At 42.1% G+C, this 26,480-nt stretch overlaps 1 protein-coding gene across 13 annotated transcripts; it reads right to left on the reverse strand.

The window, feature by feature from the left end:
* Window positions 1-569: 569 nt before the first annotated feature.
* LOC106563488 (serine/threonine-protein kinase MARK2) lies at window positions 570-26,480 on the reverse strand. Of its 13 annotated transcripts, none has more exons than XM_014129130.2 (20): window positions 25,146-26,479; window positions 14,909-15,047; window positions 14,178-14,351; window positions 13,741-13,794; window positions 13,312-13,360; window positions 12,776-12,841; window positions 12,485-12,555; window positions 12,309-12,365; window positions 11,897-12,133; window positions 11,672-11,791; window positions 11,391-11,529; window positions 10,475-10,587; window positions 10,249-10,384; window positions 9,963-10,114; window positions 9,783-9,871; window positions 6,937-7,071; window positions 5,436-5,699; window positions 4,653-4,679; window positions 2,404-2,439; window positions 570-2,048 (listed from the first exon to the last, which is right to left on the reverse strand). In XM_014129130.2, the coding sequence occupies exons 3-20, from the start codon at window positions 14,313-14,315 to the stop codon at window positions 1,613-1,615; spliced, it is 2,319 nt and encodes a 772-aa protein (XP_013984605.1). In that variant the 5' UTR covers window positions 14,316-14,351; window positions 14,909-15,047; window positions 25,146-26,479; the 3' UTR covers window positions 570-1,612. The 13 variants fall into 13 exon arrangements, with proteins under 13 accessions (XP_013984605.1, XP_013984598.1, XP_013984601.1 ...); XM_014129123.2 differs by lacking the exon at window positions 14,909-15,047 and having other exon boundaries at window positions 25,146-26,315; window positions 26,414-26,477; XM_014129126.2 differs by lacking the exon at window positions 14,909-15,047 and having other exon boundaries at window positions 11,427-11,529; window positions 25,146-26,477.

Genomic DNA, 26,480 nt, shown 5'->3' on the forward strand with positions numbered 1-26,480 from the left:
GTTTATACTTGCGTACTAATGTTTGAACAGATGAATGTGGTACCTTCAGGCGTTTGGAAATTGCTCCCAATGATGAACAAGACTTGTGGAGGTCTACCATTTTCTTTTTCTGAGGTCTTGGCTGATTTCTTTTGATTTTCCCATGATGTCAAGCAAAGAGGGACTGAGGTTGAAGGTGGGCCTTGAAATACGTCCACAGGTACACCTCCAATTGACTGAAATGTCAATTAGCCTATCAGAAGCTTCTAAAGCCATAACATAATTTTCTGTAATTTTCCAAGCTGTTTAAAAGGCACAGTCAACTTAGTGAATGTAACCTTCTGACCCACTGGAATTGTGATACAGTGAATTATAAGTGAAATAATCTGTCTGTAAACAATTGTTGGAAAAATTACTTGTGTCATGCACAAAGCAGATGTCCTAACCGACTTGCCAAAACTATAGTTTGTTCACAAGAAATGTGTGGAGTGGTTGAAAAATTAGTTGTAATGACTCTAACCTAAGTGTATGTAAACTTCCGACTTCAACTGAATGTAAAACAGATTAAACAACTGAAGAGCACAAGCAAATAAATCATCCAACTTTGTTTATTCTTAATAACAATATTAATAATTATTTTCTCCAGAGAAAGGCAAGGGAACTCAGACATTCCAGTGCAGCACATTGAAACCAACCAGCCACTCTTAATTACATTACAATCCACCAATAATTATCAATTGGCCCTTAATTAGTTCATCAGATAAATTACTCCTGCTGTAGAAAAACAAAAACTAATTGAAGGGGCTTGGGGTAAAGGGTGGTGAAGGCTCGCAATCAGAGCAAAGAGGTAAATCCAGTCTGCACTTCCACTTTACGATCAAGTAAGACATTGTGCTGTGATGTAAAAATGGCTTTCTGAACCACCACACTGAAGCAGGAACCTTGTGCAGCCTTCATTAGCTGATCAGAATCAAAACATGTGAAAACCAATTTACATTGTAGTGAATATGCGTTGTACCTAAGATACATCCGTCTAATCATGTTGTACATTCAGAGTGTCAAACTGCAGGTCTCTTCATCTGTTCAAAACGGACAGCTGAAAATAGGGGCAAGATGCAGTAACATGGTGCTTAGACCGTTTGTCCTTGGTGCAGGATAATGGAGAGAGAAGGGCCTGAGGGTTACAGCTGGCTGAGTCCAGGGCTATTTTGGGCAACAACAAAAAAATATAATTAAACCCACAATCAGTTCATTGCTTTATAACTAATTTCCTTTCATATTTTCCATCAATGAATTCCTTTTGGAAAAAGAGGATCGTGAGGTTTAAGAGAAACAAAACTGTCTTAGAAGACAACAGAAAAGTCAGAGGGAGAGAGGATAGAAAACCCAAACGAAAAGAACACCCCTTCAAGAAAATTAACAATCCCCTTAAAAGGTCTATAAACGCAACCTCCCCTAGCCTCTTTGCCTGCCCCCCCCACCCAAAAAGTCTCTCTATGCTCCTTTGTCGCCCTCTCAACTCAGTTCTGTGTCAAAGTTTAGCCTCTCTGCCTGCGTGCTCCAGTCTGTCTCCTTCCACCAGCCGACTCCTTGTTATCATCATCATCATCATCATCACTACTCTTCCACAAGCTCACAGTTTGAGCTCATTGGCAACCTTGGAAGCGATGTTCTTGAAGGCGATGGACGTGCCAGAAATGCGCTTAAAGCGAACCCCGTTGAGGGAGAGGCGAGGCAGCTTGCAAACCTCCATCTCCCACTGGACAAAGTCGTCACAGACAGGATTCCCAGACACGCACAGCAGCATGTAGCGCTCCCGCAGCTCATACTCGCAGCTGTTCGAGTCCAAAACCTTCCGGATCTCCTTCATCATCTCATTGGGCTCCATGGAGGAGGTGGTCTTCATGCTCCAGGTGAAGCGCAGCGAGCGGGGCTTGTGGTCCTTAGAGGTCAGGCTTGAAGTCGGGGTGCTGGGTACCGTAGAGGTGGAGGACAGGAAGTCCTTGTTCTCATCTCCTGCAGAGCCCAGAGTGACCTTCTCCAGCTTCTCAGCAGTGGTCAACATGGGTCTGAGTTGGCAAAGAAAGTAGGAAAGGATAGTAATATAATAAAAAGGCAAGGAGAGAAACAGAATGGGGAGACAGACAAAACAGGAATCTTACGGGCTGGTTAACAATGCATTCAATCACAGGGGAAGCCAAAGATACAGCATGAGCATGAAAAGCTTCACTAAGCTACAGAATACAGCTGTTATTAAAATATAAAATGCTTGCATTGTCAAAATTGAATGAGCTATATGATCAATCATGCTATTCTTATACCACCTTAATGAATGTAATGATTATTTGATTTAAAAAATATAATAATAAAAAAAATGTAATCACTGAATCAGATTGATCAAATTTTCACTATTGTATTCCTCACCTGCTGGCCTCATCTCGACCCTCTCCCTCATACGGGCTCCGCAAAAAAAATTGGCACAAGTTTAGTCTCCCAAAATTCCAATTAGGCTATTACCAGGTTAGAACAAACACTACCAACTCCCATGGCAACCCCTGGACCTTCCACTTCCAGATTCTATAGTATTTTTCTTAGAAACATACTGCACATATCCATAGATTTACTTCATGTGAGCGCCACGACATTTTGGGGGGGGGGGCTATGAGAGAATAACTAGGTAGCTCTACGAATTCAAATGTGTTTTTGGTCACCCCCCCACTGCAAAGTGGACTCACACAATCCATGGAAACTGTTGTTTTTTGTTTAGCATACAACTGGAATGAAAGGTCAGAGATCACATCTTTGTTGTTAATAAGTCCCATCACCACCATATAATAACCCTCTCCTCAAACTCCCACAGCAAGGCATCAGAAACAACAAAGGAACTGTCAGATGCATATGCGGGCATTCTGCAGACCTCTTCTCAGTTTCTCAAGGTGCCCAACATCCTTAAGTCTGCACCCACAACAATAAGACAAAAATACATGCACCCCTTGATGCACATTTTTGTTAACGTCAAAACTTTCAATCTTCACTTATTTTCTGATTGAATGGACATCTTTGTCGCTGAGAATATAATATTAGAGGCAAGAAATACACTTCTCTGATGACTCTTCAGTCAACTCATTCAAAATAGAAAAACGAAATCTAAAAAGACTAAGTATTAGCGGATAAGCCATGGTTAAAAAAAGATGAAAAAGAAACTGCTGAACGTTGCTGAAAATAAGGTTGTTAAGCACAAACTGCAGTGCAGCCTGGACCGTGGTCTGGTATCAGACCAGAGAAAGAAAGGCAGGAGATATCCCCCCCAAAAATATGACAGCGATGCTACATTGCCAACAAACACTTCACTGCCCCCCCTCTTCCACAAGGCTTGGGCAGTATACCACAGTCCGGGGTGTTTGGAAATAGCCACAGGAAGGTTTTTCAATACCATTGAAACTATTTATTTGAATTTTTTTAGATAAAATGTCTGTCCTGCAAATAGTTCAGGACTGAGACCAAGTCACTATTATTAGAGTCACAAGCAAGTCTCAAGGTCCAAGTCTCAAGTCGAGTCCCAGGTAGAACGGGTTGAGTCTCGAGTCAAGTCCAAGTCGTACGTTCAGTGAAGTTTTTAAAAAATACACACAGGCAATAACTTGTCTATTAAGACTACAACACATTTTGATTATGTAATAATATATTTTAAAACATTTCAAATGCAAGCTTCATAAGTAAATTGTCAAAATGAAATGCTAGGGCGTGCCACCTAAGCGGTTTTTTTCAGGTTACCAAAATGTATTTTCGGGATAGAAAAACGCTTTAAGTGTAAACGTAAACTAAAATCAGATAACATTTTTGAAAAGATAAATAGACCTAAATATTTTTTTTATAATATAATCTTTGAGAACTAACGATCCCCAAAATAAAAGCTAGACAGTTGGGGAGAATTGAAAATTAGTAATATAGATTATTATGTTTGTGCAAAATAAAGGCATTAGCCATGGCAAAAGGTATAGAATTACAGGAAAATAGCTTTAAAACTGCTCCTTTTTCTCAGCTCCATGGGAGAAAATGTAGAATTGGAGGAAATGTCCTTAAAAAATAAAATAGCTCTACAACGCCAAGATGGGGCGGGCCATTAAAAATTCTGCCGCGCCGACGGTCAGACCGCGCCCCCTGCCACGCCCCGTCACCCCAAGCCCCTTTTTCATCCAGAAAAAAAATCCTGCTATGAATCCACTCCTTGTCATGCTTTGGCATATGACACGGAGTACAAGGAGTGGAATGTTGGCGAAACAGACTGGCCAGCACGGCCACAGACTGGCCAGCACGGCCACAGACTGGCCAGCACGGCCACAGACTGGGCAGCACAGAGTGTTTTCTATTGACTTGGCCAAGGACCCACAGGACGACATTTGACAACACTAACGGAGTCAAAAAGGAAACAGGGATGAGAGAAAGAAGGGAGGAGTATCATTCACTGAGGGATGAAGAGAGCCGAGCAGCAGACGAGGGTGAATCAGGCGATGGCGAGAGCAGGGCGCGTTAGTATAAATGGCAAATGGTTAAAAAATACGTATAAAAAAATTCATGAAAAGGGTCATGACACATAAAATGACAGCCTTAGAGGATAGATAGGACACAAGGCAATAGTTGACAGAATCAAGTGTGTGGTTATTTTTGCCTACCTTCTGGGGAATCTGAATGTGAGATTTCTACAACAAAGGGGAGGGGGAAGAAAAGAAAAAAAACAGTATGTACACAAACGTGCGCAAAACAAACCACAGCCAATCTGTTATACATGTCATGTGCATGTCAGTCAACTCAAATACATGAATACTCCCCCGGTGTCCCTCAGGAGGTGAGCTGCTTGGGCCAAACAGGTTGTCACTAAATGGCTGTTATTGTAGCCTGACATTACCATAGTATTCAGGATGTTCGGGGCAGAGCAGTTACATGAACAATGGACTCAGATTAGGATTGACATTAGCACTGGATAGGAAACATGCATGCCAATTAAGATGTTATATTTACTCAGTTTTAATTCCTGGTGTTGTACAATTTATCATTAAACAATTAAACTATAGCAGGATATTCCAAATTGTATTTGAAGGTATACTCACACAGTAACTTCCCTATCTGCTTCAACTATGTGCTAACTGACCATAGCCACAGAAATATGACCTGCTTCAAACCAACTTAACCTGAAAGAGGGGAGTACTTGTAGTCAAGCGCATTGCGTGCACAATAACTTTATGGCCAGACAAAAAATAAAATAAAAAACATAACAGGGACACACAAATGCTAATAACAAACAGTCCAAAGGTCACGCTGCACAAACATGAATACTTAACTGTAATTCACTAATGACAAGCCGTTCAACACCAGGATGTGATCAGCATATCATTGGATTCTACACTAATCATCTTCCCCATCACACATGTCAGATCCCCATTCCCTCATTCACTCACCTGCGCACAAATTTAGAAGTGAACTTTCTGAAGATACCAGTGCCGCCGGCTCTTCGGGCTTGGCTGTTCCCGTAGGAGAGGGAAGGAGATGATGGGGGACCATTATAAGTGGAAGTATGTTGGTCCCGTGCCGCCCTCTGCTGGCCGGCACTGAAAGTGCTTCGGCTGGTCACATTTCTGGGGAAGTTGGAACGGTCTGTCGCCGTGGAACTGCCGATGTTGTGGGCAGAAGGAGACGCCACCGGTACTCTCTGAGGGGCGGTGCTGTTTTGATAGTTTTGCGAATAGGAAGAGGAGAGACAATTATATATTTCATTATGATTATGCATATCAAAAGTTTCAACTGCTTTAGCCATTTCCCACAAAGAATTTATGATAAAAGCCTAACTGCGCTTCAGAGTAAACTAAAGTTAAGTGAATGAAATGCATACCATTTCTATACAAATGCCACAGTTGTAAGGAAGCCTGATTAAGCAGTTTGCAAAAGGCATATTTCTATTGGTCTACAACATGCACCCCAACTGTGGTGCCATCCACTCAGCAAAATTCACCATGACTGAAGTCAGTAAAATAAGATCTTACAGCCTTGTGACCCACCACGGACAGCAGGTATAAACCAGACTTAGAATTTGAGGCCAGTGAAGCCTTGTTGAATGTTAAATCATAGGCACACGGCATGAATCACACAATTAGCATGGCACATTAGGACCAGCCAACAGGACAACGATGGCTGCAGCATCACAACAAAGAGGGAAGTATGGAGAAGGGTCAGGGAGCTGTGATAGTGTTGATTTATGTCATGGACCTGATCATATTGGCAGAGGTTATAACACCCTCTCAATTGAGAAAATAGCTTCCACAGTATGAACCAATTGACATGTGAAGGACATCCCAGCATTATAGCTAGTTCATGAGGAAACGATCCCAAAAAAATAAATAATTGTGAACAATGTGCATGGCCCACGAGATGTCAAATTGTGTTTGGGGACACGGAGTTGCAGAACATATTAAAAGGGATTACATGACATGCACAGCAGTGCACACCAGTCAGGAGCTGAAAGGGTTCAGGCTCACTGCAGCCAAAAACATAATGGCACCGGATGGGCCAAGATAAAATTGTGATGGTGTGTGATGTGTCACTGAGGGTTTGCAGGTACACAGGAGCCACGGATTGGCAGGATCTTGCTTTCTAGTGGACGATTAGTGGTAGGACAAGGACAGTGGTGGTGGTGGGGAGAAAGAGATTTCACAAAGAGGCAGGGTGCTTGTGTTTCAGGGGGTGGGGGAAAGTGACAGAAAAGTGGGTTGCCTTTTCAACAGCAATATTGCTACCCTTTTAATCCCTACAGCTGATCTTTTAATACCAATTTGTTCCCGATGTTGGACACACAATGCTGAGAACTGCAACCAGGAACCATCTAACCCAAAGCCTTGAATATCCACTCTACTCTCCCTCCTGCAGAGTGGCTGTCCTTGTGTTCCCCTCCCTGTTGCCACTTGCCTGGGCCGGTGTGCATGGATGTCTGGGGGGCTGGGGTGAGCAGAGGTGGACAAGGACTTGTGATGTCGGGGGTGGGAGGAGGAGAGTACGGCAGCTGCCGAGGCTGTGGAAGCACGGTACCCTGGGTTGGTCAGGCTGAGGGAGAGAAATGAATAAACCCAATGCCGACCGTCCCCCGTGAGGGGTGGAAGAGAGCCACGGGGTAACAAGGTTAGAACTGGGGAGTAAGCAGGGACACTGAGGGTGGAAGAGAGCCACGGGGTAACAAGGTTAGAACTGGGGAGAAAGCAGGGACACTGAGGGCGGATGAAACCACACATTATCACAGACATCTCAAATAATGCCGATTTGTATTGGATGACTAAAACATAACAGCCTCAGTGTTTCCCCTAAGATTTGTTTTTCAGCCGCGGTTGTAGATGTAGTTTTAAAGCTAGTTTCCTGTAATTCAACACATTTTGCAATGACTTAGGCCGCATTCTAATGCTATCTGAGTGACTCAAACATAAAATCAATGGAGGCCCCCATGCCATGACATTTCTGGAATTCTCCCCGACTGTCTAGTTTTTATTTTGGTGGGTGTTACTTCTCAAACATGATCTTATTTAAAAATATATAGCTGCATTATCTTTTCTATACTGAACAACAATAAACTCAATATTCCACAGCTTTAAAGATTTGACTGAGTTATAGTTCATATAGGGAAATCAGTCAATTTAAATAAATTAATTAGGCACTAATCTATGGATTTCACATGACTGGGAATACACAGATATGCATTGGTCACAGATACTTAAAAAAATATATATATTAATAGGTAGGGGCGGGGATCCAAAAACCAGTCAGTATCTGGTGACCACCTCACGCAGAGCGACATCTCCTTCGCATAGAGTTGATCAGGCTGTTGATTGTGGCCTGTGGAATGTTGTCCCACTCCTCTTCAATGGCTGTGTGAAGTTGCTGGCTATTGGCGGGACCTGGAACATACTGTACACATTAATCCAGAGCAACCCAAACATGGGCAATGGGTGACATGTCTGCTGAGTATGCAGACCAACTGGGACATTGTCAGCTTCCAGGAATTGTGTACAGATCCTTGCAACATGGGGCAGTGCATTAGCATTCGGAACCGTGATGGCGGCGAATGAATGGCACGACAATGGGCCTCGGGATTGCGTAACGCATCTCTGTGCATTCAAATTGCCATCGAAAAAATTTCATTGTTTTCATTGTCCGTAGCTTATGCCTGCTCATAACATAACCAACCATGGGGAAATCTGTTCACAACGTTGACAAACAGCTCGCCCACACGATGCCATACACGTGGTCTGCGGTTACGAGGCTGGTTGGGCATACTGCCAAATTCTCTAAAATGACTTTGAGGTGGCTTATGGTAGAGAAAATTCAATTCTCTGGCAGCAGCTCTGGTGGACATTCCTGCCGTCAGCATGCCAATTGCATGCTCCCTCAAAACATGAGACATCTGTTGTTTGACAAAATTGCACATTTTAGAGTAGCCTTATTGTCCCCAGCACAAGGTGGACCTGTGTAATGATCATGCTGTTTAACCAGCTTCTTGATATGCCACACCTGTCAGGTGGATAGATTATCTTGGCAAAGGAGAAATGCTCACTAACAGGGATGTAAACATTTGTGCACCGAATGAGAAAAATAATCTATTTGAGCGTATGAAACATTTCTGCCATCTTTTATTTCAGCTCATGAAACATGCAACCAATACTTTATATGTTGCCTTTATATTTCTGTTCAGTACTTTCTGGTTTTAGTCGTTTTATGTTTAGACTGAAAACGTTTTACCCCCCCCCTTTTTTTTTTTGCAAGGCGGCAACGATTTAGAAGCAGAGGCCTGCAGCTGCTAAATGAATATAGGGGAAACACTGAGCTTTCATTAGGGGAGTTTAATGACAGACTGCATTATTTCTGGGAAGCATCACACCCCAAAAAAATCGTGCAGCAAAGGAAGCGTTGGAAATGGAGGGAGAAACTGTCTGGACAGAACAAGTTTGGGGAAAGGAAAAACTGTTTAAAATTGCAACAAGAAAATGGTCAAATGGCTGTTGTGTCAGGAGAATGTGTACTAGTGACTTGTTCTACCAGTAGTGCTAGAGCTGACCACTGTCCGTTTGCCCTCTAATCATCTCTTTATAGCAAAGATGTCTGAGTCACTGCTGCTCCCCCTCTCTCCCCCACAGAACGTGTTCTTTAAACACTTCCCCTCTGCATTTCTCCCTTTTTGTGCCTGGAAGTAACCGGCATACAAGAGCAGCCAGCGTCACAAATCCCAGATTAAGGATTGGGATCTGATTATCAGGGTCAATGTGTTTAATACTGTTAAGTGTCTGAGGCTCCTGATTCTGCACCTAAACCTGTCTTTCTACTCTGCTGTACATTTCACAGTGAAGGATATGGTAATAAAATGGTAAAATATCAAATAATTGTCAGCGTTAGCAAACTAATCTTGCCATGATTGTGTGAGCTAGAGTTCAAAGATATTATTATTGTTTGAGTTGATTACGGATGCAGTGTATTACTGTGTGAGTGACTAAGCTGGCCTTGAGTACATTCTAAGTCCTTCATAAAATTTTGCAAGTGTCACTAATACATTCTAGAAAAATGTCAAATCTCTGCTCTCGTGTGAATACGTACACCGGGACTCCATCTTATGCTGGTGGGGAAGCTGCTAGCTGCTGTATTCAATTGATTGTCAGCTGACCACTGCTTGTAAACACTGCCATCTAGACACATGACTAGCTCCAAAAAGAGAGCTCCACAGCCATGTGAGCGTGTCTGTGTATGTCTGTGGCTGCAAGGGTGCTTGTGTGTACCTGTCCTTTCCATTCTGGACCCCAAGTGTGGCCCTCTCAGGGACTGGCGAGTTTCGACTGCGACTCGTACCAGTGGACAGGATGCTGTTCTGTATGACCCATTGAGATTATGTTAGGTACAGTATTGTACATGCCATCAATCCTAGAGTGGCAGGCATGCAGAACAATAAGTCTACTCACGGTGGAGGGGGTCGGGGTGCTCCTCTTACGATCTGCTGAAGCTAAAGGACTGGGAGGGACTTTAGTGAAGCTGCCAGTGCCAGAACCTTTCCTCCCATAATCCTCTGCTGTGTGCTTGTTGTCGCCCTGGGAACGCTTGGAAGCAGAAGAACCTGGGAAGAAGAACAAGAGCGAAAACAGAAAGAAAGGGTGGGACAGAGACGCAAAGAATGAGAATCAAATAAGACTATATATCAAAAACAGTTGAACATTTTCAGTACCCTCATCAACCCAAACAGCTTCCTACCTGCATCCGTTGCTCTACGGGGCTTCAGATTGGATGAGGTACTGCGCTGTACCTTGTGAGAAGGAGATTGGGCATTGCTGTTTGTGAGGTCACTTCCTGGGCGGGATTTCATTGACAGACTGATACATTCGTCCATCTGAGAGGGAACAGGGATGGTCATCAATATTACCATGGCAGGAGTAGGACACAGTTCGCTCCTACAGATGTGAGTGTATACACTTTGTACCTCCGTGTTCCTGTAATCCAGTAATAGATATGTGGCCATGACTTCATTGTATTTTTGGTTGACGAGCGAGTCCTGGATCTCCTCTGCAGAGTAGCCCATCTGCAACATGATATCTGAACAGAATGGAGCAAATGTCAACCTTACAACCACATCAAGGACAGAAGTACATTACACACACATGCATTGTAGACAAGGGCATATCAGAGACTACTTAGCACAAGTCTAACATACTAGAAAGCAACAGGTCAATAGTTCTCTAACAAACACAGACAGGCGCATCGTTATATGGACAAAACAGTTCTATCGTACAGGCATATCATTTAATAAAACGGAAGGCAGCAAACAAGGACCGAAATTAACAAAAAGTCTAGCATTTAGTTTGACTTAACATGTAGGCACATGCCAACACAGCAAAGGGCACGTTACGTAACAGAGACTAACACTCAATTCCATTTTTAAGTGCATGATCACGCGTGGTCACGCTGGAAATAGAATGCATATGAGTGAATGAGAGAAAACAGACGGGACGCAAGCGTCAAATTAGAAAGCAAGTCTTTTTTTCTAATGTCTACGTTGAGCAATGCTGGTAAAATGAGTGGGTCGTTTGTAGAAAAAGAATTAGAGGAATTGTTATGATCTTCCATATGCTAAGTAGACTAAAGATGTAGTTTAAAATGTACTGGGATGTAAGCTAAGGTTTGCCAGTCAAATAGGCTACATATATGTGAATCGACCATTCACTACTCTCACACGCTGTCTCTGTGTGTAATTTCAGCTTAAGACAGCATGTAAAATAAGACTGAAAAGATTCTGCACCTTCAGATAGAGGAGACCTCCCCCAATTAGTGTGACCTCTAAACCCCACCCCAGTAACCCATCTGCTGCAACCAGCTCATCCTCCAGACACCTGCCCCACCTCTCTTCCACCCCCCCGCTCGGTCGGGGTTCTGACCTGTCCTCTTGGGGTCCTTATAGTCTGGCTGGGGCTCGATGAAGGGCTTCAGCTCCTCCTCCTCATGGCCTACATTCATCCAGCGGTCCTTCATGATCTGCTGCTGGACACAAGCAGAGAGAAGAGGGAGGACAGATGTAGGGTTGATGGAAGACGGGAAACAAAGCACCAACAGTAGCGTTTTAGTCGTCTACACAGTGTATCCAGTGGAGGAAATAGCAGTGGCTAGATGAGGTACTATTAACCTCCAGGCTGCCCCTCTTGGTTGGGTTGAGAATGAGGAACTTCTTGAGCAGGTTCTCGCAGTCTGTGGACATGTAGAAGGGAATCCTATACTTCCCCCGCAAAACCCGTTCACGCAGCTCCTAAAGGGAAGACGAGCACAAAAGACCAGGATAAAGGTAGCTAGGTATTCAAGAACATTACTTGTTTTCCATGTATCCCTTCCTCTTTCACAGTTCCCTGCTCACCTTGAGGTTCTGCCCGTCAAAGGGCAGAGAGCCGCTGACCAGTGTGTAGAGGATGACCCCCAGGCTCCAGACGTCCACCTCGGGCCCGTCATACTTCTTCCCTTGGAACAGCTCCGGAGCGGCGTAGGGCGGGGAGCCACAAAAAGTGTCCAGCTTGTTCCCCATGGTGAACTCATTGCTGAAACCAAAGTCTGCGATCTTGATGTTCATGTCAGCATCTAGGAGTAGGTTCTCTGCCTGCAGAAAGAGTGTGTTAATTATTGATACAAGTTTCTGTAACATTCTTTTAAAACCGTATCCAACATCATACCTCATAATGTAATGATCTTGATCTGTCACTTTGAATTGGATCCATAAATCTCTCTCTCCATCTGCACACAAAAAAACACCTGCCACATTTGTCTATCCTCACCTTTAGGTCTCTGTGTACAATGCACTTCTGGTGGCAGTACTGTACCGCTGAAACTATCTGTAGCAAGAGAAGGAGCAACAGCTAGGATGACAATTCCCTTTTAAACAGTATTGTCAATAACATTGTCAAAACGGTGTCAAAAACAGAAAAGAAACCAGCAGACTAAAGGGTCTCACCTGTCTAAATTTGGCTCTGGCCTCTTTCTCCTTCATTCTCCCGTGAGCAACAAGGTAATCAAACACCTCACCTGAGGGGGTATAGGGGGGTGAGACAGAACGTAGGGGAGTGTTGAAGGAACAAAAAAGCAGTGGCGACACAAAAGAGGATGAAAGGACAAGTGTGGAACAGAGTGCATGTGAATAGAGTGAGACAGAACTGGGCCTTAGCATTGATGTTATTACAGAAGCTGAGAACAGAATTTCAGGTTGAGTGGTGTGTTGAAAGGAGTGTCTTGTGCCTTTACTCACCTCCACTGGCATACTCCATGATCAAGTACAGTGTCTTCTCCGTCTCAATAACTTCAAATAACTTCACTACAGAGGAAAAATTAAAAAGATGAGAAGGAAAAGAGCGGAAAGTTCAATCCAATCAAGACAACACCAAGGCTGGGCGATATGGTCAAAATATATCATGGTACTTGTTAAAAAAAATGTACAGTATTTTATGTTTTATGGAGAGAGAGGAGAGCGATGACTCAAGTAGCGAAGAAAACTATAAAAATGGAAGTTACACACAACATATCACATTTAACAAACATTCAAATAACATTATAGAAGGTAAAGTAAAAACCCAAACCGGTCCGTGCATCAATACTGTTAAAATACGGTACACCGCCCAGCCCTGGACAACACCCATCACAACATAGCTGTCAATTTCTTAGTATATGTTCAATATTCTCAGAAAGGCATCTGCACAAGAATAAGCAGGCAGAACACAAACATGTTTCTGTCATTTGGTTGGGGATTGATGAGAATCTTAAAAAGGAGGGCAGCACAAAGCTCACCGATATTTGGATGATTCAGCAACTTCATGATCCTCACTTCACGAAACAGCTATGGACAGGAGAACAAATAGACAAGACATTAACAGAGGATCAATCAGTTTATATCAAACAAAGTCAGTTTATTCTATATACATTTTTACTCGTATACTCCAAAACTATATCTATGCGCAAATCACTGTGTGGGAGTCTTCATGCATATACTGTATTTCTGAGGACAGTACTGGCACCACACCCAAACCATCACTACAGGAAGTACTTGGGTCTAATTTCCTGTAATTACCGCCATATCCTGCCCTAAGCCCTTCGGAAGGAACTGCCATCTTCATTGATTTCAGTGTTATTTTTTCTATTTCAGAAATAAAAACACACTATCCGAACACAAATCAAAACAGCCGCATGGCATTACACAGAGCATCTGCATGCACTCACCTTTTGGAGACTGGAAGAGTTAAGCTGCGTTTTGTCAATGATTTTCACAGCCACCTTTAGGAGAAAAAAAACAATGACGTTAGACATGAGTAGAACCGCAAACTTAGGATAAACCACCCATCAGTGGAAAGAGTTGGATGAAGACTTTCCCCCACTCTACTACGCTCTGTTATGTTTCTCCATGTGCTGCCCCACTCCCAGTAACCACATCACATGGCACGTTATTAGCATATTAAAGAACTGGCAGTTACATGTTCATAATCCACTGATCCATACTCAAGAGATCAGAATGTTAGGGATATGGGTCAAGTGAAGTAGGATCCTGCACTGCCAACATTGGGTACACAATGATAAAACCACATCCAACAGAGGATCAAAACATCACAGTCAGTAAATCCAATGCTTGGACTTGTTTTGATCTCATGGTTTATCCTCACCTCTTTCCCTGTGAGGACATGCCGAGCCAGTTTGACCTTGGCAAAGTTGCCCTTGCCAATGGTCTTTAGCAGCCGGTAGTTGCCAATGTGTGGCTGCTCGTCTGCCGTCGTGGGGACAGAATTCCGGCACCGTGGCATATTGGGACGCCCGCCTGCCTTGGACTCAGAGGGAGACTGAAAGAGGGGAACAAAGCATTCTTAGGCATACGCAACACCTCACTCACAAACACTGAATTGTACCCCATTTGCACATTCCCTCCCTTTCCCTCTCCCTCCCCCTCTGTATGACTGACGTGTGTGATAAGATTGTCACTTTGTGAGCATACGTAAGAGGACAGAAAAGCTATTGTTGACATGGCACAGTTCTATGTTGTGTGTGGTTTGTGCCACATGAGCATGGAAACTAAGGTCCAAGTCTGGGCCCGAGGCGTCCCTACTATTCTGCAATCTTACAATTAGAAAATAGGACAGATTCTTCTAAAGACCACAGGATTATTAATAAATTGACAAACAGCATTGTTGTGAAATAGAAGTCCAGTTCTGCTCCTCTCTAGTGGTCATATTCCAAGAGAAAACAAAAAGCAGGGGCTATGAGACAAATACAGTACGTCACATTTCCCAACAAGTCATGCTCTTACCTCCCTGTAAGAAAGAAAACAGCACTCCACATAAAAGTAAATGGAAAACAAATGCACCAATATCCACTTAGTAACTGTTATATTATGTAACACCTGTGTGTCTCTCTCTGTGTCGAGTCCCTCCCCAGCCAGTTTTCATAGAGGGATAAAGCAGAAGCTTGTTGAAAGTCTGCCGGTAGAACCAGCAGAGCCTAACGAGCCAGAAGACAGCTGTCACCTAAATGCTCCCTCCCTCCTCCCACACACACACACACACACACACACACAAAAAAGCAGACTCTGGCATAAACACATGAGGAAGTGCCTCATCACCTCAATGGCTACATACAGAGCAGAACAGGGTAAACCAGACTACCATACAACAACTGGCAGTGTGGTGACCTCGTTTTCATTTTGTATTTGTCTTGGCACTGGCAGACATGGTTTAGCCATCCCTCTACAGTGGGCTTGTTGTGTGAGGGACAGGGACCGAGTGTCTACTGTACAATGTTTATGTCAAAGAGGTGTCTTGCACCCAGCTGATCTGTGAAGGAGCTCTGCAGTTACTGAGAGAGTGTCAGCAATGCAGTCTGCAGTCCTCACAAACACAGCTTTGACCTTCAGCACAGTAGCCAGCACTTCAATCACACTCGCCGAGGTTGGCACACACTGGGACACAGATAGAAGCACATTCAAAAACAGGCACATTGACAAAGATCAAACAAACATGCATAAATAAAAACACGTGTTCACAAATGCAACATATCATACAGACAAAACCGACAAGACCGAACAGAGACATACCGTCAGTCATGGGAAGCTCAGCTCCAGGGCTGACTGACAGCGAGAGACAGGCTGAGGAGAGAGCAGCCAGGAGGAGCCTGAGAGACTGGAGGGTCTCATCACATATACATTATAGCCCCATGTCTCGCTGTTCAGATCATGATCAGCCTCAGGTAGAGAGAGGGGCATGACAAGAACCACAAACACTTGAAGATGACACATTTGAAATTCATGCCTCTACAGAGCCGGTAGTATTAGAGCAAAACCTCACTGATCAGTGGGCTACCATTCTGTCAAAAGACTCATTCAGCGATATGCACAAAACATCTACACATGCAAATGTAGTTGACCTTTTATTTTTATGCTTGAATTGGGACTTGTGGACTTGATCAAGTGCTAACAGTAGCATAAGTACTAACCAGAGAGCTGGGTCGTTCCACCTCAAAAAGCACAAGAAAGTATTGACACCCACCATCTCTGTTCTCAAATAGTTTCTATAGAAACCCATAAGATTAGCATTCCTGCAACATTATTTTGTTGAAATATAATTTAATCTAAGAAATTAGCGTAATTGATTGCACCCCAATCAGCTATTTTAATTTATAGGATTCTTATAATATTAAATAAATATAGTACCCAACATCCAATTTGGACCAAACTTTTCTTCTAACAATGAGTTAGACATGAGGAATCCAAATAAATGTCCAAAAGCCACCCACAGACCCCCATGCCAATCCCACCCCAACAATGCGTTTATAGTGTCAGTTGTCTGTTTGATAAGTAGTATAGAGCTTTGTTTCTTCATCCTATGTAATGTATTCTCAGTGAATTGTGATTTTTTTCTGTTCAGAGAAAGTCATTGAAGTTGTTGGATTTACATCCCATTGTACATCCTGATATTACTAAGTTCTCACCACTAGATGGTGCTGTTCCTGCTATTAGTTCAGAATTTTAAGAATCTCCCACCTTCATTGTTAAAGGGATAGTTCACCCAAATGACTTTTTTTATTCTGTAAGCCATCTATGGACCAGAAGGGTATCCTACGGAACAGTTTTGAGGAGTTAACTAGATAACTTTGGTCAACTGAGCTCCACTTGGGATATCCGGTCATTCGAAAGTTGCTCACCTTTTAGCCCGGTAAATTTCTATGGCAACGAATTCTTCAGAACTAACCTGCTCCAGGGCAGGCTAACTCACAGTTAACTCCACTTACCCTAAATTAAATTAGAGCCACAAGTTGAGGACCAATTAAATCAGATTCCCTCCCTCTTGCAAATACTGAGTCATCATCCTCTTCATTTGAGGAAGACTGATTAAATATTTTATTGATGAATTTTGTTGTGTGTTAAAAAAAATGACATTACACATTTAGTAATGACAGAATGCATTTTAAACTTCACGCACAGCAACACTTTTGTATGATTTAAATAAATCACCAAAGTCAGCATTAACAACAAGTAATAAAATAAACACCGCACTTTTAAAAGCCTATTTCACACCATAGCCAGCTGAATTAGCAAGTTAACTTCTCTTTTATTTTTGATTTCGGCACAAATGAAAACGTGGCATTGGCTCACCCATGGATGAATGTTTCAGCATTGTCTCAATGACTAGCCACGTAGGACATGCAGTTACAAGCCTGCTAGAGTTGGCGGCAGGCGGACGAGCAATATCCAGTCGTAGTACAGATGAAGCCTGAGCTAGAATGTGAAGCTAACTAAAGCTGGTTAGCTTTAGAAAACCCAGAGTAGATCTGGCTTGATTCGTAGGATATCCCTCTGGCAGGGATTCCATTACAAAAATGCGGTGCCGGACATTTGACCAGCAGGCCTTTTACATTTACCGGACGCATATGCATTGGGTGCATAACCTGATCAGTGATTCCACCCACAGTGCTCAGAATGACAGAAATCACATTTAGATTATGGTAATTAATCTTTAAAAAAACATGCAATGGCGTGTGTCCTTACCGAATTCTAAAGGGTAATTTAAAGATGTTATAATAACTGTCCACATTCAGTTTCTCAGCCAACAGGACGAGTACCAAACAGCAAAATCACTAGCCTAACTTCATCTACTATCCCCCATAGTAGAAAAGTTTACCTATTCTATCGGTCAGCTTGACGTTCTGAGCGAGATATAAAGTCACCCATTCCAAACAGACTCTGGGACAGCTGTGGAACGATAGATCCCAAATTAATTCAACCAGTTGGCCTAGGCTTCATCCAAAAAACAAACCACAACGTTTAGCTTAAAAAGTTAACATTTCTTCACATTAAAAACACAGCATGGAACACAAGGCAGTAAACTACGCACAAATGTTCATTCCATAATGCAATTAATGGGAAAACACTTGTCAAAAGCACACCGCACATGCGAGTGGTTTCATGAGACAGATGAAAATATCCATTAGAAATTGAGAAAGAGAGGAGATCTAAAGATGCACCAATTAACATTGGTTGCTAATATGATTAGGACTGTGCTTTTGGCTACTGGACAATGAAAGAATGTTGATTTGAAAACCAATAGAATGAATGAAATCGACTACTGGTTTCAATGGCATATAGAAGACTATAAAAAAAATAATTGTCTGCACGTTTGGTTGGATTTTGGCTAAGCTACTTTGAAGCAAGTTAAGACATGCCTCAATATGTAGTAAAACGATAAAGTTTCAATCAGTTAAGTACACGTTTAACAAAATGCATACTGGCTTCAGTGTGAGTCACACTGAAGCCTGCCTACTTACCTAGGCAATTGAATTGCAAATGGGAAGCATACTTTAAAAGGTTGATAAAATAAATGTAAAAAATGCTAATCTTAATCTTGGCAATCGAAACTGTTTAACATGCAATTGCATTTAGAATTGTTGCACAATGACTGGGCTTATAAAAGCACGGTTCACTCCAGCTGCAATGAACGAGCTGTGTGATGAGCTGTAACAGCAGTTCGGGTGCTACGTCGACGACTTGTTCCGGACAAAAGCCGGCTACTACCGGCTAATGGAAACCCTGCCCTCTGGAATGACAGCAACCAATGCTTTGGTTTTGTTTACTGTTTCAAATGCTAACTTTTTAACATGCATGTCAAATATCCAATGCAAGTCAAACAGTGGCTAGGTAAACAAAACCAAAACATGGGCTGCTGTCATTCCTGGTTACAAGGTAAGAAACCAATATATAAATTGTGAAAACTATCCCTTTAACAATGGGCGGGGTTCTTAAAAATAATCACCATCTAGTGGACAGAACCTGGTAATATCAGGATGGGACATAAACCTAACTTCAATGAAAAAAAAACTATTAGATAAGATGAAGAAACAATACTTGCCAAACATAGATAACTGTTACTATATACTCATTTTTGGGGTGGGATTGGCATGGGGTGTGAGGGGTCTGTGGATGGCTTTTGACCAGTTATTTGGATTCCTCATGTCTTACTCATTGTTTGAAAAAAAGTTTGTTCCAAATGGAATGTTAGGTACGCTACTATAATTATTGGATATTATATGAATCCTATAAATTAAAATGGCCAATTTGGGTGCAACCAATTAGCTTAATTTCTCAGATCAAATTATATTTCAACAAAACAATGCTTTCAGAATGCTTATCTTATGTTTCTAACTACAGGAAAAAAAAAGAGAACAATCTGAGATGGTGGGTGTCATGGCTTGCTGAAATGAATGACCCAGCTACCATTCAGCTTTAGGAACCTTGTCAGTTCCTCAATGAAGAGACACTTCAGCCATGCTCTATGACACTGGTGTGGACAAAGTTGAGATTCACCCTGATCAGTCAGGCTACAATTCTGTCAAAAGAATCATCCACAAATTGAAAAAAAACATCCACATATGCAAAAACGTTGACCTTCTACTCTACATGAATACTTGCAGTGGGACTTGTGTACTCTATGGTTGACAGTAGCATTAGCACTGACCAGCCCGCTACCATTCAGTAGCATTAGCACTGACCAGCCCGCTACCATTCAGTAGCATTAGCACTGACCAGCCCGCTACCATTCAGTAGCATTAGCACTGACCAGCCCGCTACCATTCAGTAGCATTAGCACTGACCAGCCCGCTACCATTCAGTAGCATTAGGAACATTGTCACTTCCTCTATAAAGAAAGACTTCAGCCATGCTCTGATGAAAATGTACACAGAGTTCAGAGTTAAAAATGTCAAATCACATTTTATTGGTCACATACACATATTTAGCAGATGTAGTGAAATGCTTGTGTTCCTAGCTCCAACAGTGCAGTAGTATCTAAAAACGATTCACAACAATACAGGTCTGTGTCCCCCTTGTTACAGATTTCAAAGCATAAAGGGGTGTTGAGTTGATGGCTTGGATAGATGACCAAGAACAGGGACACAGGGGGCCATGAGGTCTCAGGCTAAAATAGGACACAGACACATGCAGCACGCACAGACAGGCTCTTCAGAGAGCCAGACAGACCTGTTCGTCCCAATGCTGAAGACATGTTTGGTTAATTTGAGGAAATATTGCAATTACACCCCCCAAAAGAAGAAAAAAAAAAAGAGTCTGAAATGGCCGACAAAGACAAGGTCAGGCTCCTAGTGCAGATGAGACATGTCTGGGTTTGTCTGATGGCGGGAGCAGTAGCCCTGGTGAGAAAAGGCAGGGGAGGGAGCAGCCCGATGGACAAGAGCTGACATGCTCAGACAGCTGTGCCAGAGAATTGAAAGGAAAAGGGGATGAAATGAGAGAGGGAAAGAGATAAGAAGAAAAAATAAACAGGGAAGGTCAAGGATTCCCCATGACTAAAGAGAAAACAACAGGAAGTATAACTTGGTGTTGAGTTTTAAGGAGAGGTTGGTTGTAGTTGCGCAACAAATGATCAAATCAGTGTAGTAGTCTCTGTACCACACCCTTTATAAAACCACCCAAAACCTTTACCGTGTGTCAAATCACCTAATGCACTTCCTTCTCCCTCTTACTCACACACAAACAAGATGAATGTGCTCAGTAACTAGTACTGTAGTAACTCCTACCAGAATTTAACCTGAAAACCTTGACAGGATGGACACAAGTGTGTGCTCTGGTCCCTCCACACATCAAATCAAAGTTTGTTGGTCGTGTACACATATGTTACAGCGTGCGTGTTACTAGCTCGTAACAGTGCAGTAAAATGTAAAACAAGTACACAAATAATAAAGAATCAAACTCGAAACAAGTACATCAGAATTAATCCAACACTATCAGTAATCCAAATGCAATCTGTGTGAAATCACAGACCCATGAACTGGCTCTACCCATCTCCCTTGGCAACCAATCTCCATAGCCCAGCTTAACCCATCATTAACCCATGTATTGCCTTAGCCTTGCAGTCACTTTACATATAGAGTTGACTGTACAATTCAATCACTAAGACCGCACTCAACAAGCTGTATAAGGTCATAAGCAAACAAGAGAATGCTCACTCAGAAGCGGTGCTCCTATTGGCCGGGGACTTTAATGCAGGAAAACTTAAATCCGTTTTAACTAATTCTACCAGCATGCCACATGTGCAACCGGAGGGGGGAAAAAAAAGAATATATATATATATATATATATATATATATATATATATATAAAAATAAAACTCTACCACCTTTACTCCACACAGAGACAATTACAAAGCTCTCCCTCCATTCGGCTTCATCAATAAGTGCGGCAAAGACGTCGTCCCCACAGTGACGGTATGTACATATCCCAACCAGAAGCCATGGATTACAGGCAACATCTGCACTGAGCTAAAGGCTAGAGCTGCTGCTTTCAAGGAATGGGACAGTAATCCGGACGCTTACAGGAAATCCCGCCCTGCACTCCGACGAACCATCAAACAGGCAAAGCGTCAATACAGGATTAAGCTTGAATCCTACTACACCGGTTCTGATGCGCCGGATGTACCAGAGCTTGCAAACTATTACGGATTACAAAGGAAAAACTTTTTACGCTGCTGCTACTCACTGTTTATTATCTATGTCTATGCAGTTACCTTTAACCCTACCTACATGTACATATTACCTCGACTAACTTGTACACCTGCACATTGACTCACTACCACCTGTATATAGCCCCGTTATTATTTTATTGTGTTACTTTTCTTATTACTTTAGTTTATTAGCAAATATTTTCTTACTTAAAAAAAAAATCTGCATTGTTGCCTAAGAGCTTGTAAGTAAGCACTTCACGGTAAGGTGAATACCTGTTGTATTCGGCACATGACAAATAAAATGTGATCCTCTAAAACTTGGCCTGTTGCCACAACTGCACTCATGTTCTTTTACACTTTATTACGTTCAACAATTGAGAACATAAAATGAGTTGGAGAAATGTGCAAGTTTGCTATGAGAGGTTGATGAAATACTTTAGTGTTCCTAAGATCAGATGGAATAGCGCTTCTCTGACAAAGTACTTGTGCTGTGGTATTGTTTCCATGGCAACCTACTGCCTAAAGTACCCAAATAATGTTGACTCATCCTATACTCGTATGTGTCCAAATCATAAAATTGGAGGAGAAAAAAAAAAACACTTCAAAAACCAAACCTCAAACAGACCGTTTAAAAAATACTTGCTTTCCTCAGCGGATGATGTCATCCTCCTGAGGAGGATGAGCTGGCCAATCAACAGCATACTTGCATTAATATTTATTATGACCAGTATACGCCCACACCATCCTGTTGTTGGGGTACACACATACTATTCAAACACAGAAAAGCTGTTTAACATACTTGGCCTAATTACCATTTTTTGGAAGGAAAACTATTTAGCTCATATTGTAATTAATTATAGGTCATATTTCCACACAAAAAAAATCTGTAAACACTGGACAGTTACTTTAAACCTATCCCTTTCTCTGCCTCCCCAACCTTCTCATATACACAGAAACACACTCACTTCAGCCTGGCTGTCCCCTCAAGTCTCTCACTCTAGTCAAAATACTCAGAGCAAAGCATTCAATTCAGACTGAGCAATGCACAGTGAAACAAGCACACAAACACACTCTTGGAGCATCAGGAACCCTAGTTCTTTAACACATTTCACAGCAACTATCCGGTGTATGCGACAATACAAATGTAGGCCTAAACAAGTGAACATTTCATAATAAGCCGAATAGATAATTAGAAAGTGGGTGTCCACGCTGTATCCTGGTTTAAACTCTGAATTGTTTTAGCAAATGTTATGCTACCCTTCAAAAGGAAAACTATTTCTTGCCTGCTCCAAGAAAGAAGAAGAGAGGGTAAACAAAGTAAGACTGGCAGGGAGAGGGAGAAGAACTGGTAAATAAAGGAGGTGTGTGAGCCAGCTTGTCATTTATCTGGGTATTAATATCACACCATGGCTATTTCCAGTCAGGGTAGAGGCAGCAAGAACCACAAATAGACACCAACTGAGCTCTCCCTCCAGTCACCTCATCCTCTCCATACTCTACACTTCTGTCAGAAGCATTTAACTCAAAAACATGACAGTAAAAACATCCTGAAATCAAAACACATGGCATAGTGGAACTATGGGGGAGAGAAATGTGAATTTTATACCCACTGGGGCCCTGGTTTTGTAAATTCTAGGACAATACATTAAAAGGGATACATTTGGGATTTTGGCAATGAAGCCCTTTAATCTACATCCCCAGAGTCAAATTAACTTGTGGATACCATTTGTATGTCTCTGCGTGCAGTTTTAAAGAATGATGCTAACTAGCATTAGTGCAATTACTGGTAACTGCTAGCATGCTAGTAGATAACAGACTTCCAGGCATTGCGCTAATGCTAGTTAGCGTTGGCTCACAAAACTACCTCTAACTTCCTTTATACTGGATGCAGAGACATAACAGTTGTATCCATAAGCTCATCTGACTGTGGGGAAGTAGATAAAGGGCAAAATCCCAAAAGTATCCTTTTAACAAGGAATCCTAAATGTAAATATACTTAGCTACTTAACTAAAACCTGTCAACTTTTTCCTCAGAAAACAGCACAAGCTACAAAGCTGAGAAATAAAAGAAATACTGATGAATCCTTTCAGACAAGAAACTGAATCTACATTTCAAACAAAGCAGGAACAGTGTTGACAAGCTTTTAAAAATCAGCCCACCACCCTCATCCAACACCATCCCACCCCCTCCTATGTGAGCTATTAATACCTACAAGTATATGAGAGTGGGTTAGAACATGACAAAGACCAGAGAGAAACCAAGATCACTAGGGGAATGGCTGGTAAAAACAAAGACACTGTTACATAAACCAGATAGGCCTATTGAATAGAATTTGTAAAAACCTACAACCAAATGGAGAACTATTCTCTTCAGCTTTCATTGATGATCAATCATGAACATGATATGACATATCCAGAACGAGAGAAACACAAGGAAACGTGTGCATACAAATAATGCTAATACGGACAAAATTAAGAAAAGGAGCACTCCCCTCGGCCTCCACACAACTCCTACACACCCAGCTCAACTGGAAATGCTGGTTTGAACTACCCGAGAAACTGGGGTAGGAAGAACATAGAGTCGCCAGCTGGGCCCAGTTCAACAGCAGTCTGTAGTCAAACAAGCTGGGCAGGGCATGGCAAAACCTCACCAACTCCTTGCTTCAGACAAATTCATTGGCTAACAAAACCTTGGAATTAGTAGCCTGTGCAAGTTAGGGAATTTTCACCACAATGACCATTTTGGGATGCGTCAGCATCTCTGCTACCCATGTATAAGTATCAGCAATTTGTGATTTGTACAGACAATTGTCAGAATTTCATTAATGACTAAAACACTAATCTCACTAGAGAACCAGTCTTCACTGCAAGCAAATGTGTTCAGGACTGAGTGGCTCCTCAAATGCGCTGAAGTCCAGTGTCCTCTACTTACACCTGATGTGAGTTATTCCTACTAAAGTATATTTAGAATGCCGTCAGACAATTTCTATGATGAAATGCCCATCATACAAGTGGCAATAGCTAGTTGGGCCTACAACTTTGCGTACTGACAGTGGATGATCTGTTGAAGACAATCAGTCAAACAATGTGGGGAATAGAGCATTAAGATTTGAGATAACATCTATTAAAATGTTTGAGATTACATCAGCTTAGTTCCTGTTGACAAAACGACAAGATTTGAAGAAGACATGGAAAAGTGAGTTTGAAAAGCATTGGCATTTCCTGAGATGTGTTATCCAATTCCATAAAACTTACAGCAACTAAAATGTGTCTATGGTTACAATTTGTCCTAGCCCTCCAAGTTACATGCCTAAAAGTTAGAGGGCTCTGATCAGAGTTAGCTATCTAGTTATAAAAAGCCTTAGATTCTACTGCATGGCCTATCCACATGACTACAATGTGTAATTAGCTACCTATAAATATAACGTCAGATAGCTGGGGCCTAGGAAAAATAAATGTTTTTGTGGTTTAGGTTGGCTATAGTTTGGATGCCAACCGCTGTTAAACCCCATCGAAGAAGAATAAGTTGGCTATAGTATTTCTGGCTAAGGTTGGATAAATTGGCTATTTGGACCTCTGAACTGGCCTACCGCCATTACATTAGCTGCCATCTAGCTTCTGCAGTTGGCTTACCTGGTTTGAAGAATGTTCAATTGTTAATAATGCCGTCCTGGTTACTGTCCGGGTTGACATCTTACATTTCCGGGGGGGTAACAACTTTACAGAATCTCAAAACTCGATGTTCATCTGTCCTCTGTTTGTTTTTGGGGGCTATCTTGTTTATTTAACTAACGTTAGCTAGCTAACTTATCAAAACGTTTCTCATAAGTACCCTTGTCTAGCGGCTAGCTAGCTACGTGTCGAATGCGTAAACTAGCTAGCTAGTTAGCAAGCTAAAGTTCTAGCTAGCTAACTAGCTAGCTAACCTACTAGCTGAAGTAGTTAATCGTCAGTAAAAAAAAATTGTTACCTATCAATAATATGTAAGTAGAGTTAAAAGCAAAGTTCTCGATTCACACGTATCTGAATAAAGTAACGTTAACCCTGCATTCACAAGCTAGCTACAGTACCTAGCTAAGTTAACGTTACATTGGTGCGCCTATTCCACTCTCTGGATGTACAAAAGTGCTTCGCCAATAACACTGAGCTGTGCAGTGGGTACGATGAGCTGTCAAGTTATAGGGCTCTGTTAGTTAACGTTAAAGCGTTACCCAAAGCGAGGTCTGTTCCTACAAGTACGTTATACGGTAAAATCTAGTCCGGGGATTAGAAAACTTCTTCGGCCACGCCGATAGTATAGCAACCCGAACGTCCTCTTTGGATGAAGGAAAGTCAAACGCTAGTTACATAGCATGAACTATAATAAAGAGTCAAACCTCAGCTGTAATGAGAATGAAAACAACATAATAGTTGACAATGCAGCTTGCTGATGTTAGCTAGTGTAGGCTAGTTTCTCTTCACTGCACAGGTAAGAATCTGCGAGTTTAAAGAGCAAAACAACCAGCGCAACGTCCTGTATTTTTCCTGACCAGTTAGCAACTAACGTTAGCTTTCTAGCTCTTCCGTCCGTCTTTAGCATTGCTAATAAAATGTGAAATAGGTTGAAGCTAGCTATCTACACTAGCATGTTTCAAGATGAAAATAGCTAGATACAGCGACAAGTAATCAAGTTGATTCAGAGTTTGTCCCCCACGCTCTAGTTGAGTATGATTGCTGCTGGGTCGCCGAATCTCGGGCGGACAAGAATTGGAGCTTAGCCCAGGTTTCGACGGCGTCTGCGCTGATTATTTTACAGCCGGCCACCTAAAAACAAACAATCCTGCGTTAATAAATCAAATACTATAGCTAGCCTACACATTTCCGCAAGATCAGATAGGTGTAAGCAATATGGTGGCGCCCACCAGATGACTAGGTGGAGTTTCTTTTTTACACACATCCGATGATTCTTTCAGCTCTACTATAAGGTCT

Source organism: Salmo salar, chromosome ssa11, assembly GCF_905237065.1.
Source record: "Salmo salar chromosome ssa11, Ssal_v3.1, whole genome shotgun sequence".
In the NCBI taxonomy this organism is placed as follows: Eukaryota; Metazoa; Chordata; class Actinopteri; order Salmoniformes; family Salmonidae; genus Salmo; species Salmo salar.